This window comes from Triturus cristatus, chromosome 10 (assembly GCF_964204655.1).
Source record: "Triturus cristatus chromosome 10, aTriCri1.1, whole genome shotgun sequence".
NCBI lineage: Eukaryota > Metazoa > Chordata > Amphibia > Caudata > Salamandridae > Triturus > Triturus cristatus.
Window position 1 is genome coordinate 119,101,124 of NC_140593.1, and position 14,509 is coordinate 119,115,632.

The following is a 14,509-nucleotide window of genomic DNA, read 5'->3' on the forward strand; positions in this document are numbered from 1 at the left end:
GTGTTGGGCTGTGTGTTGGTGGGGTGTGTGTTGGTGTGTTGGTGGGTATGTGTGTTGGTGGGTGTGTGGGTGTTGGGCTGTGTGTTGGTGGGGTGTGTGTGTGTTGGTGGGTGTGTGTGTGTGTGTGTGTTGGTGGGTGTGTGTGTGTGTTGGTGGGTGTGTGTGTGTGTTGGTGGGTGTGTGTGTGTGTTGGTGGGTGTGTGTGTGTTGGTGGGTGTGTGTGTGTGTGTTGGTGGGTGTGTGTGTGTGTGTTGGTGGGTGTGTGTGTGTTGGTGGGTGTGTGTGTGTTGGTGGGTGTGTGTGTTGGTGGGTGTGTGTGTGTGTGTTGGTGGGTGTGTGTGTGTGTGTTGGTGGGTGTGTGTGTGTGTGTTGGTGGGTGTGTGTGTGTGTGTTGGTGGGTGTGTGTGTGTGTGTTGGTGGGTGTGTGTGTGTGTGTTGGTGGGTGTGTGTGTGTTGGTGGGTGTGTGTGTGTGTGTGTTGGTGGGTGTGTGTGTGTTGGTGGGTGTGTGTGTGTTGGTGGGTGTGTGTGTGTTGGTGGGTGTGTGTGTGTGTGTGTGTTGGTGGGTGGGTGTGTGTGTGTGTTGTGTGTTGGTGGGTGGGTGTGTGTGTGTGTTGGTGGGTGGGTGTGTGTGTTGGTGGGTGGGTGTGTGTGTTGGTGGGTGGGTGTGTGTGTTGGTGGGTGGGTGTGTGTGTTGGTGGGTGGGTGTGTGTGTTGGTGGGTGTGTTGGTGGGTGTGTGTGTGTGGTGTGTGTGGGTATGTGTGTTGGTGGGTGTGTGGGTATGTGTGTTGGTGGGTGTGTGGGTATGTGGGTTGGTGGGTGTGTGTGTGTGTGTTGGTGGGTGGGTGTGTGTGTTGGTGGGTGGGTGTGTGTGTTGGTGGGTGGGTGTGTGTGTTGGTGGGTGTGTGTGTGTGTTGGTGGGTGGGTGTGTGTGTGTGTTGGTGGGTGGGTGTGTGTGTGTGTTGGTGGGTGGGTGTGTGTGTGTGTTGGTGGGTGGGTGTGTGTGTGTTGGTGGGTGGGTGTGTGTGTGTGTGTTGGTGGGTGGGTGTGGGTGGGTGTGTGTGGGTGGGTGTGTTGGTGGGTGTGTTGGTGTGTGTGTGTGTGTGTGGTGTGTGTGGGTATGTGTGTTGGTGGGGTGTGTGGGTGTTGGGCTGTGTGTTGGTGGGGTGTGTGTTGGTGGGTGTGGGTGTGTGTGTTGGGGGGTGTGTGGGTGTTGGGGGGTGTGTGGGTGTTGGGGGGTGTGTGGGTGTTGGGGGGTGTGTGGGTGTTGGGAGGTGTGTGGGTGTTGGGGGTGTGTGGGTGTTGGGGGTGTGTTGGTGTGTGGGTGTTGGGGGTGTGTTGGTGTGTGGGTGTTGGGGGTGTGTTGGTGGGTGTGTGTGTGTTGGTGGGTGTGTGTGTGTTGGTGGGTGTGTGTGTGTGTTGGTGGGTGTGTGTGTGTGTTGGTGGGTGTGTGTGTGTGTTGGTGGGTGTGTGTGTGTGTTGGTGGGTGTGTGTGTGTGTGTATGTGTGTTGGTGGGTGTGTGGGTATGTGTGTTGGTGGGTGTGAGAAACCACTTTACACAAGATGACTGTTGATGCAACCATTCACCATCATTGGTACACAGTAGTGGTCTATAGCTGCTACAACAGTACACAACCTTGCTGGGAAAGTTGACATGCCATGACACTTTACCATTAACATAGTTAGTCTGCCTTATCTAACTCGCTGTGGATACTCTTGTTGAAAGATAGAAAGCATGAATGGACAACAAGGACCCTTGCTGTATACTGATACTGAAATGTTATTGCTCAGAAATAGGGCAGGTAGCTCTGTTTGACATGAAGAATGGTCTTGTCTCAAAGGCTTGAGGAACACTGGGCGAATGAATGAAGTGGAGGTGGCGATCTCGAAATAGGAAGCTTCTCTGCGCACTGCTGCACCTGCTACAGTGGGAGAGATTTACTAATTGCTTTTAACATATTGAAGTTTAAAAGTCCATGCTTCCAAAGCATCGGGCATGAACGAATGGTAAGAATGTCTCTGTGTTCAAACAAGTAAAACAAGATGACCTAAAACAGCATGGTATGATGAGGGTTTGGGGGTTAAGTAGTATTTGTTATATGCTTACAGCTTTTAACCCATTTCTTCAGTTCAGTTAAAAAGGGAAAAGTGAATTTTAAGGTGCTAATCTTTTTTCGTGCCCCTTCCCTGTCACCAGGGATATACTGTGCTTGATGACTAACAGTATCACCCTGAACATCTGTTAATGTCAGTACACTTCGAAATTAATAACCAGGCCCTCATTTGGGATTAAGCCTCACTTTGTTTCTTAGTCTTTACAGATGCTAATCATGTTTTTAGGTCGAGCCTAGATCCTGCGCGCATGATCTGCAAGACTTGTTGTAGTAGAGTATGGAATAGAAGCCACGCCCACTCTGTCCATATTTGTAATTAGCTTGTGTCATTGTCCATCGTAAATGCTGGCTTCTGATTCGTAAATAGGCTTGTTAGTCCCTGTATAGTACTGCCTTGTCTTCATTTGTAACCTCCCATGGCGACGGACCCTTTTACTTCAGTTGTTACAGGGTACGTGTTAATTAGTCTTGTAAGCACTACTTTTTTGCTTTGCCTCTGTTCCTGTACCAGCACAGCGACCGCTTCATTGATGCCACACTGCACGTTTTGGATTTTCATTGCTCAGTCAAATGCAGCATGTCTAATGCAGTTATTTATGAAGGCGCTGCTTGGACTTCAAGTGCAGGCTTTTATGGATAAACAGCGCCCCTTTCAATTTAGATTCAAGAAGCTGAGGTGAGCTTTGTGCTTTAACATACCCTTTTGTTTCTGCACGGAGCCGGCCAGCAAGTGTAGATTTACAGCCGGCCCCTCCTCGCTCCTCTGCCAAGGAGAAGCGTGCAACAAAAACAGAAAACAAGCATTTGCAATGCAATTGGTCTCGCATTTACACAAATTTAAGCTATTGGCATTGTAAATGACAATACCTTTTATTTGTTTTAAAAACTAGAACATAAATAAGACACTGTCATTTACAATGTCAATAGCTCAAACTCACGTAAATGTGAGACCTATTGCATTGAAAATGCTTGTTGTACTGAGGTGTCTCGCTTCCTATCAAGTAGCAAAATCAGGTGCACTCAACGTTCAGTGTTGTCGCTTTGTATTGTGCTTATTCACCTTATGAGAATAACACCAGAGACTCATTCAGAATTTTATTTGGAACTGGCAAGAAAACATGACGTCTTAAACGTTATGTGCTCGGAGGATTCCTCTTTCTGTTCAGTTGACGTGTTTTAAGAGCTCTTGACGCTGAATTGGACCCACCAGTTTTACGGTTCTCTTGATGTGCTCACTGTACAAGGCAGCGCTTGGAGAATCCCGTAACCTGTTGAAGCAGTTGGCGTTCTTGTCTTCTATCCCGCCTGCAGCGCAGGAAACGGATTGTGTTTCCATAAGATGCACGGTTCTAAAGACCGATTTCCAATCTGAAGCAGCACTCGTGCTTTCTGGAGGCCCACTCCATAGATTAGACGGTATGGAATGAATCCTGTGCAGAGTGAACAGAAGAATGGAGGGCCTGTTGCTAGCCTAATCTCCATGAACCTGTTTCTGTGCCACAGCTGTTTGTGTTCACTTTTGATGGACAGTAGACAGGCTTGTTCAGAAACACCCCCAAAGCCTGCCTCAATACTGAAGTAACATGGACTTCCAAATCTGCTTTATTCCTATTACAGACCTAGGTGTTTGAAGAGTTGTCCAAAGTTGAAATATTATGGACTATGACATACCAGTATAAGGTGACCGTGTATTAACAGACAAGTGATTTGTTTTTTTTACTTCTAAGTCGACCTTTAGTGGACTTTAAGTGTACTTATAATGTAGTCTCCCAGGAGTTGAACTTTTAATCTAGATTGTACCTCTTAAACTCCTTGCAGCAAGAAACATGATTGTTCAAAAATTAGTGAATTCCGATTTGATACTTAACATAATTATATCAAAACAAAATTTGACATACATGTGACCGTCTCTGATCCACCACGTTCTCTGAAATATTGGGGTAACATTCTGTACGCATTAAGTTCTAATGTTTGACCTAACTCTTTGCTTCCCCCCTCCCTTAGGTCTCTGCATGGGGTGGTTATGTGTTCATTATCAACCTAATTCCTCTTCACGTATTTGTGTTGTTGCTGATGCAACGATACAGCAGGAGGGTCTACATAGGTAAGTGAAAACTAGTTTATCTCTATTTCTTGACTCAGTCTCTAACCAACACTGGTATACATGTTAATTGTTGTAACTTGAAGGCTTCAGTTATTGATTTTCCATACTATTGCTAACCCATCCCTTTCTTTTTGTATTACTTAAACTGCTAAATAGGAAAGCCATCTTCCTTGAGATGAGATCAGTTTTGGGAAGAATTGGGAGATAGAAAAAAACTGTATGAGCCTTGGTTGGGAGCACAGACAGGTCCTTTAATAGTGACCTAGTGCTTGAAAGAAATAGAAAGCAGAATACAAGTATGATAATCAGTGACTTGATGTGGAGGTATTGTTCTACTGGCCCTGCAAAAATGCATATATTGTATGTATCTAGTTGGCATAGTCCTTTTCTCAAGTGTACTTTTGTCTAGACCTCCAACAGGGATAGCGCCCCAACACATTCATGCATTCATGCAAGAAGCTATGGTGATGACAAAGCTGTATTCCTTATGTATCCTACGTCCATCTCTCCTGAGCGTCATTTCTTTTATATCTGCTAAATTGGCCAGGAACTTGAGTGTGGTACGTTGTGTGCAATAGAGATCGTGCCCACCAGTTTCATAAGCCAAAACTGCAGTGCTCTAGAAGAAAGCCGGACGTTACTCTGTCTCGCCATTTGTGCTGATTTGGCAGTAGAACACCTTTTAGGGCTACTCAGATCATCGCTGTGATTAGTAATCATATGACAGAGAATAAAAGGAATAGATGCGAGCAGATCAGCTGCCTGTCTGTGGCTCCAAATAAAACTCCATTTCCCCATCAGGACAGCTGTCCAACCCTTAGGTAGGTCTTTACATCGCTGAGTGAAACTTAGTCATATTTGAGTGTCTTAGAACAGTTGTTCGACTTACTACAGGAATCAGTTCTTCTGAAGTGTTTACTGTGTCAGTGTCTTAACAACTTGTTGTAGAGGGTTTTAGCAAGGTTAAAATCTTTTGCCTTTTTTACTTATTCATATAACTCCGTATCATTCTATAAGAAAGTTTGTACATTGCAGCAATGACAACACGCACACATTTGTGATACATGGATGATAAACCTAGCAGTTACTGTGTTAAATACTAGCGCTGGTGGTACCTTGAAGGTTGGTGAAGACAAGCATGCATGACAACAGTATTTTCACCTGTATAATAAACACAACACATGAAGAAATATACATATGTTCAGAGTGCAGGGGTAATGTTTATTCTCGTTTTTTAAGTTTCAGTAGTCGATCTTATATTATCAAAACCTGTTTAGGCCCTGAACATAACTGTTGTTCGCTGTTCTGGCATTTTAGTTTGCTGGCTGGCAGAAAACCGACTTTCTAATACTAATCCATTAATTACATGGGGCTTATGACCTAAGATTTTGGAGATGTAAGACCTTGGATCTTACTTCTTGACGGCCCTCACTTGGTCTACCCATTGACATCATGCTACGGAAGTGGGATGGTACAGAGTGGCAGCACAAAGTGTTACAAGTGCATTGTGAAGGATATTTGTGTTGGTCATGGTAGACTTTTCCACTAGAATCCTTCCAAGTTTTAATACTTTAATACATTTATTATTTTAACATTGTGATTGTCTGTTTAGCCATTACTACATTTCCTTGCTTACTTTAAGGAAAGGAAGCCATTGATAAACCGGTTAATGGTACAAGTCTTCAGATGAACACGATGCATTCACAACAATCCATTCCACAATATTTTATTAAATTCCATCCTGAAGAATTATTAATTGAATGGGAGATGGTCAGTATTACACCCAAGGGCATAGAGAATTGTATTAACTTTGAAGTAGGGCATTTATCTGCCATTGCTGATTCTGAAAGGATGGTGGGAACTGGGGAGGAAGTGCAAATTGAGTCACTCGTTTCTCCAGTTCCTTAGAGGTCTGCATTGTCTTCCCCCAGAACTATGATTTCCTATAAATACAAATTAAAAAACCTCAGAACTATACTTGCTTCATGGAAGCTCCTTTAAAGAAAGGGACGCTGGTACCCAAAAGTGTAAGCACTCAATCTACCCTTTATTTATTGAAGTCAATGGGTAAAGTGTTGTCAGCATAGGGCTGGTTATCTAATAAAACAGCTATTTAAATCTTTCTTAGAGCAGATTGCTGGTTTTTTTTCTTATTATTATTGAAAGTTTATGGAAATATTTCTCTCCCAAATTTGCATTGTTACTCAATATTTTTTGATCAGCTTCAATTTAGTAGACACAGACCCTTAAAAAAAAAAAGAAACTGAAAATATGGCTTCTGTACAAATCTTCAATTTCTGATGGATATTTCTAACTGCAGATTCCTCACCTTTTGAATATTTCCCAGGCGTCAGACTAGATCCAGAAAATCTACAGAAGTATGCCTGCATGCCAGTAGGTGTAACATTGGTCATCTCTAAAAGTGATGTACAGATCTGCATATAAGCACCACTGATGCACACCAATGTCTGTTTTGTCTTTCCATACTGCCAGACGGATCCGGAGCTTCCCATGACCACTTTCTCTAAATTGAACTTTAAATGCCGATGTGCAGGGGAAAATTTCACACCCAAAACCACAGGGTTCAAACTTTGTAGGACTGTTGCAAGTAAATGCCTGTGACATGTCCCCTACAGATTTGCTTGTGGTGCCTGGGATTGAACCTAGACTCCAAAACCTGTGGTGAGTTTGCCTTGATGAATCCGAAGGCCACCTTGGGCTGTGAGGTGAAGCTGTATGTTGCTAAACACCAGAAGACCCCCTGCCTTGACCGGTGAAGATCGAAGGAAAAATCCCATACCTTTTCCTGAAGTCGTTCCCATGTCCGATATTTGTCGCTGTCGAAGTCCTCCGATAAGTCAAAGAAGCATAAGATGTCCAAATATGCCTCAGCCCTTTCCGTTTACACTTGAACTTCTGAGAGAACGCGAGAATGTAAATGTCCCTTTCTGTCTCGCACCCAAACTCTACCTCTTTTGGGGTAGATTCTGACTCTTGTCCCAGGGCATCTCCCCATGGCACCGCAGTACATCCTCATGTTCTGTGAAACTATAATAACTCTTTGACACGCTGCCAGCTCCCTTTGGTGCACCTCGGGCCCCATGAACCGCAAGGTTCTCCAACTCTGGCGGGCCTGCTCTCCGTGCTAGCTGGAACCTCTGGACCAGGTACGGGCCCGCACCGGATTAAGTGTTGGCATTGGTGCCACACGCCACCCAGGAGCATCAATGCAGTTGACGTCACACTGACTCCTCTCGACTGAGGTTGCACCCTGTTCCCACTGGGCCACAGCCTTCCAGCAATCCATCAGACTCTAATACCTTGCCTTTGCTTCAAGGAAAGGCCCAGATCATCCACAATCTTTTTGGCACTGATTCCGATAATGACCATTATGATGAAGGGGTGAAATACTGAGGAAAACTGGTATGATGAGCTACAAGATGCCAGTGGACTGAATACTTCCCCAGACATTGATCTAATCTCTCCACCTTGGCCAGCTACTTGAGTGTTTTATAGACAGCAGGGCCACAGTGAACTCCCTGGTTGTGTCTGCTCCGATGATTCCGTTTTGCCAGTTTTTTTGTGTACCCTCCGTGGTTATGGTAGGGGTTTTTAGTATCACTAGCCCAAGCAACCGGCACACCTGACCGTACAGCCTTTACGTTGCAGAGACCACGGTACCCACTGCCAACTTGGACAAGCAGGGCAGCATGTGGTTCAATTACCTGCTGCTGCTAAACCACTTTAATGTGCCCTTCCAGGCGCGCACACTCTTGGAAACAGGATTCAAAATGTTCTCCCAAGGTTGCAAGCCATCACTTCGGACCAGTAGGTCCTGCAAGTTTGAAGTAATTTTGTTTTTCACACTGCCACACCTCCCAGCAGCCTCACAGCTGTTAATGGAGGACCATCTGTCCCTCTTGAAGCAGGAAGCGCAGGCCCTTTTGGTCAAAGGGGCCGTGGAAAAAGACCGTTTTGGCTTTGGAAGTTGGAGCTGGATAAGAGGACAAGAGGTTCGAAAGAATCCGAGGCGCTAGGCCCTTCAGAATCTTAAAGGCCACACATAAAACTTTGCAATTAATTCTAGTTTTAACCGGTAGCCAGTGCAAGGATCTAAGAGTACTGGAAACAGAGCAGGACCTGGGCAAGCCAACTATAGCTCTGGCTGCTGCATTTTGGACCCGTTGGAGTCGGCTAATTTCAGCCTGGTTCGCCCCTACCAGGAGAGAGCTGGCATAGTCCAGGCGAGATATTATAGTTGCCTGAACCACCAGCTGCCTGGTAGGCACTAGGTAGATGTGGCACTAGGTATCTTCAGCGAATGGGGAGAATCTTGGTTAGATCTTTTTGCCACTGCAGGGAGTGCGCAATGTCCACACTTTTTTGGGCTGAAGTTTCCCAGGTTGCTCTCTATCAGAGAAGCTTCCTCCTAGAGCGGAGTGGACTCCTGCATGCAGTTCTGCCTCTACCGCTCCTGCCCAGAGTTCCGAAGATCGGGAACAGCCAGGTCCAAGTCATTCAAACCTAATGGGGCCAGAGGATTGTGTCACGCGGAACACCAGGGCATGTGGATCTGTTCTAATCAGGCCCCCAAATACGAGGTTATGGATGTCATCTTGGTAACCAAATCTGCGTACGCCAGCCGTTGGGACAAATTTGTGGCTGTGTGGGGTACTCGGCAAATTGACCCACTTCAGGCCAAACTTTCCAAAGTGTTGCTTTTTGTGTTGTCCTTAGCCAAGCACAAACTTGTGTTGGGCACAGGAAAAGATTACTTATCAGCTCTTTCAGCTTTCTTGCGGTTGTTAGATCATCCCTCTTTGTTTAAACCACATGTTGTGATGGGTTGGTTTGAAAGGCTTGCAACATACGTTTCTGCCTACTTCTTTCATTATTCCTCAGTGGGACCTGGATTTGGCGCTCACTTTCCTCGTGTAAACTCTTTGATACTCCTCACAACTATCCATTGCAGCATATAATGCTTAAGATGGTTTTCCTCACTGCCATGGCATCAGTGCAAAGTATGAGCAAGCTCCAAGCCCTTTGTGCGAATCCTCTAAACCCCTTTCTTTACAGACAAGTTAGTTTTATGGACCAGAGCCTGTTTTCTCCCAAAATTGGCGACATTCTTGTGTGGCAAAACGTTTCACCTTTCTGGCGTTCTTCGCTGTGCCTCATCTCTTTAAGGAGGAGGATAGACTCCATCGGTTAGATCTTCAAAGAGCTCTGTTTTTACATTGATCATACTAAACCTCTCTGGTGGAAGATCAGCTCTCTGTTGTATTCACTAGTTCAGAAAAAAGGCATAGCAGTGCAGAAGAATACCATGTCTTGTTGGATTGTGCTTGGTACCAAAATCTGCCCAGAGTAAGCTTAAAGGCACCTGAGCCAAGGCTGTTACTGCTGTGTTGGCACAGTGCTAATTCTGGATATTTGCCAGGCTGCTAGATGGGCACCCCTTCATACATTGACAAAGCACTCCATCCATGTCTGTCGAAGTGCACTTTACCTGCTCAGTCTTCCATGACATTTTTGTCTGAGCCACTTTACAGACCCATTGCAGGGAAGGTAGTGTTTTGGTGTCTATTTATAATGTGAAGAACCCACGGTTAGAAGTACCATCTTAATAACATGGTACTTATTGGTAATGTTTTTATGATGAGTACTCTAACTGTAGATTCCTCCCCAACACTCCATTCCTCCCCGTTGTGTGACCTGAGCTCCTTTTCTTCATATGAAAAGGTCCCTTGTCTAGATAGTCACACACTGGTAATTACCAATCTTATAGGCTCTGAGTCTGTGGGCGTGGACATCCTAGATAACAACTGACAGTCACTCATGGTTGGCACTTATGGGTCTCCACATTTCACTGCTGTAGTGGAACATCAGCATAGAGCCACACAATACTGTATACTGGTGAAGATTTTCTGGATCCAGTTCAACATCTGGGAAATATTCAAAAGGTGGGTAATCTGTGGTTTGAGACACCAGAAAGCGCATTACCTAGGTAAATTATTGTTCTCTCCCCAGTCGGAAGACCGAAGTCTATTTGTCTTTGAACACTACTGTACTTCCTCTGGAAGGTGGAACCATGGTCTACTTTGAGACCTCCTTGAACTCTTCTGAGGGGACCCAAGATAACTTTCTAACTCAGAACTTTAATTACAAATGTGCATCTCTAATTCCAGATGGCCACAGATCTTCCATAATAGAGTGTCAAACTCAGGTGTTGGTAAGTGGAACAATTGGAACAATTAAAGCAAAACGAAACTACCTTGAGGCATGTCAATGGCCAACTGGAAAGGTCTGTTTCAAGGCTGCTGAGAAATCCAACAAAAGTGTTCACACTAAGGACTAAATGGGCCCTGATCATTTAATCTCACACAGATCTATCTGGTCAAAATGTGTGCTGCAAAAGTGGAGGAGGAAAAAAATATAAAGATCTCAGGGCTTAGTTCAGAAAGCACAGGCAAATATTTCATAGATCATGTCTCACACAAATGCTGAATAAAGGAAATTTTGACTAAAAGTGACAACCCTTTTACTGTGACATTCAGTATGCTAACAAAGACCGATTCCAACTGAGTCGTGTAGACTCGGGACTTCAATGAAGTATTAAAATCAACTGAATGTTACCAGCTGAGTGGAGATAGGGTTGTCACTTCTCTTCATATCTCAGTGAACGCCTGATGGTAATCATGATGTACTGAATTGTGGCAATTTCTGTTATTAAAATTAATCTGTCCACGTTATCGAATGTTCGAGTTTAAGAGATTTATTACGTGTATGATTTATACTTTCAAGTTAACTGTAGTAATATCCCTATACAAAAAAATTGTGTGGAGGTGAGAGAATGTTCAGTTTTGTGTGAAGTATCGTAGTCAGTAGGGTGTATTTGATTGAAATGGGCATTACAGTTTGGGATCTGAAGCTTACCCATCACTGTTACGTAAAGTTCAGTTGATAAAGAATGTTGGTGAACAGCTGAAGCAATTTTAATCCTTACTTGGAACATATAATTAATCTAATAATTTGGAAGAGCAGGCTGTAATATTCCCAAATATGTAGCTAATGGTTGAAGTAGACCTTAGTGACATTCTCTGGAAGGGTGAACGTCTGACTAAGATCTGTAAAGGAACCCTTTAATCACAGTAATACAGGTGCTGATGAGAGAATTTTTTCTGACTGACGTCACACTTGGTGAACACGTTTGAGGAGGTCTGATTTATCTATAGTCTCCTTGCGATATAGATATATATAGATATAGATAGAGATAGAGAGATAGATATAGATTCATCTCTATAGCTATATTTATCTGTGTATATAGCTATATAGATAAGTATACATATATATATCTCCAGTTTAGTTCTTCAAAGTGTTTTTGGTTGTGTAACTTTAGTGATGTAAGAAGGTAAGAACTACTGCGCATGTTTGGAAACTTTTGTTTTGGAACATAAAAGGCGTAAAGATTACAGGTAGGTGTGCCTTTTGATAATCAGGATGATTACTATGCTTTACAATGCCTTCAAAAAATCTGTGCTGACAAATCCATGTTCTTAAACCACTTCACAGTACCTAAACTTTTAGTAATCCACGTTGGAGCTAAAAAGGGGGTCAGGTAGCTGTGATCTCAACTATTATAAAGCAACTAAAGTTCGTTGGAGCAAACCCAGATTAATGTGAATTTTGCAGCTGTCTGTTTTTACCAGTCACCAGTGAATTACTGTTAAAACTGGCCTATTGATGAACGTTTAGAAGATCTAGTAGATCGGACAGACACGTACCCTAAGGATATGTTCTTGTGGGTGATTTGAACACTATACTACTGACTTGTGAGAACAGTGATTTCTACAGGGCAAGACTGCAGAGCCCAAAATCCCTGCTGTGCTCCTGGAGGCAGGGCTGTTTACTATGTGCTGTGGGGGCATATAAAGCACCGACACTGGTGAAGACCGGGCCACGAGCAGGTCCATCTGCACACGTCTGACCTGATGATGCTGGGCCCTATTCCCCCTATAACCCCCCCTCCCCCCTTATAGTGTAGTGTGGTTGTGGGACGCTGGCGTCAACATGGGTAAGAAAAAAGCTGCAAACCATTGTCTTGAGAGGGTAGATCTAGTTGTTCCAGTATCGCTGCTTCTCTCCAAAGCAATGGGTGTTCTAAATAAAGAAATAATGTAGAAGAAAGACTCTTATCCAAACACCGGGACGTGATGGTGAGAAGAGAGTGATAATGCAATTGACTGACTAGTCTGAGGGAGATGGTGGGTTTGAAAACTCTGATCCATAGTATCCTGTGTAATTTTGAGTTGTCTAGAGGACATGGAAAGATCGTGGTTGAACCAATTTAATCCAGATTAGAGTCCGCCATGAAGCAGCTGTCTATTGTGGTTGTTTGGCAAAGGGAAACTTGGAGGAGAGGTACAGGGGCGGTGAGCCTTAACGTTACAAGAGGGTGCTTGCCAGTTAACGGGTTTGCCCGGTTGATAAGCACAGTTTAAGTAAGGATGCCCCATTGGACTTGGTAAATGACACAAGTCAGCGGACTGGGCTGGGTTGTGACTTGCCGCCAGAAGCACGGATATGGGAGTTGGGTTACATATTTGCACTTACCACAATGAACCATGCGTTATTTGATTGTTTTAAAAAGGGGTTCTGTCTTGGCTCTTAACAGCTCTAGGGAGGAGCTACGAAACAAGATAAAACATTGGATTTTCCTGAGATGGAAGATTTCAGTATGTCACCAAGGGAATTAATATGGTAAGGAGGACCCAATGGATTTGTCTGGGGCCTAAAACAGATGAAAAAGATTGTTGCAAATTTTAATTCTACTTTTTTGCCAATAAGGCCCTCGCATCATTAGTAAAATACCCATGTCAGGACAGTAAGATCTCTGTGGTCCCACTTGTGTATTTTTATAGACCACCCAGAGTTGTAGCTCGACCCATGCTTAGCAATCCCATTGCACTTCAAACAAGCCTCAAGTGGTGGGATTCAGTGATAACCCGAATATATCAAGCGTACCTCTTAATTGCAAGTTTTTTCCCTTAAGCAACTTTGGGGGGACCAGAATTGACAGTCTCAGTTGCTAGAGGCAATACGCTTCCCTAAGGTACGTAGTTTTGAAGCGTATAGAAGAAATGATAGGGGTATGCCATGCATAATGTGGGTAGTTGAAATTGAGGCAAGCAGTTTGTACCCTGAGAGGAATTTGAGGGTGTTAAGCTGGAATGTTGCAGGGTTGAGAAGTAAATTAGAGAATAAAAAATTGGTGTGTTTTCATCCAACGCTTTCCTATAGGATATCTGTAAGAAACCTGGATGATGTCTGTTTTTTATGTGGATGGGTAGATTACTATTTGTACCCCAGCTCTACCCTCTAATAAAGGAAGGACGAAAGGGGGTTTGCCAACTCTTTCTGCTAATAGAGAGTGACAGTGTATGTTTCAAAAGGCTGAAATCCCCCTATTTCTAGATGGTCTGTTACAAATGGAAGGGAGGGCGGAAACGTTTGATATTTAATTTTTATAATATCTTTAATAATGTTGTCGACTTAATCGCACTTCTAGGCAAGGAAATGGATATATTTTTTAACTCCTGTTCGGGTGATGTGTATTTAGTTTGGGTAGGGGATTTTAACATACAATGCTGTACTTTAATGGGAGTTCCGGAATGTTGGAAGAGGCAGAGGAAATTAAGTTTAATTTCTCACACATCATATGGGGAGGCCCTGAATAACCTTTTATGTAAGTATTTATTTAAAAGCTGGCCCTCTTTTGTAGAACATGGTAAACCAAGCACCATTGACTTTATATTGGTGTCTGGTAATATATGTACTCTTGTTAGGGTTTTTCATGACCTTCCATGTGTCTTAGTTATCAAAACCCTCCTGACTGCTCCTTTTGACATCATGTTTGAGAAGGTTGGGAAGTTTCTACTGGGAGAGGAGTTCTTAGAAGTAGTGGGATGGCCCTGAAATGAGAAAAAAATTGAAAGAGTGGTCTACGAGATTTGGTAGTTTTGCATAGAAACCAGATTGAGCTGTACTTAGATGAGTAGTCCATGGAAAGTTATGTTTACTCCAGTATTGGAGCTTTCATAGATTCACATGCCTGAATCATTCCCCGTCGTCAAGACGGGAGTCACCGGTACATAAAAAAGCAATGCTTAGCAGTATAGCAAACTGAAAAGAGGCCTAGGCCCATTTCCCCTTTGCAACCCATAACCTTTGTTATGTAAAAAAGGACCAGACTTGTCTCTGAACCTATCAGAGCCTCTCACCCTCTAGAACA

The 14,509-nt window shown here is 43.8% G+C and overlaps 1 protein-coding gene across 1 annotated transcript in view; it reads left to right on the plus strand.

Moving 5' to 3' along the window:
- Nucleotides 1–14,509, plus strand: part of STT3B (STT3 oligosaccharyltransferase complex catalytic subunit B) — a 449,914-nt gene that overhangs the window by 176,307 nt on the left and 259,098 nt on the right. Inside the window, exon 5 of the mRNA XM_085630572.1 lies at nucleotides 4,119–4,218. Within this exon, the coding sequence (XP_085486698.1) occupies nucleotides 4,119–4,218 (100 nt within the window). The remainder of the gene's footprint in view (nucleotides 1–4,118; nucleotides 4,219–14,509) is intronic.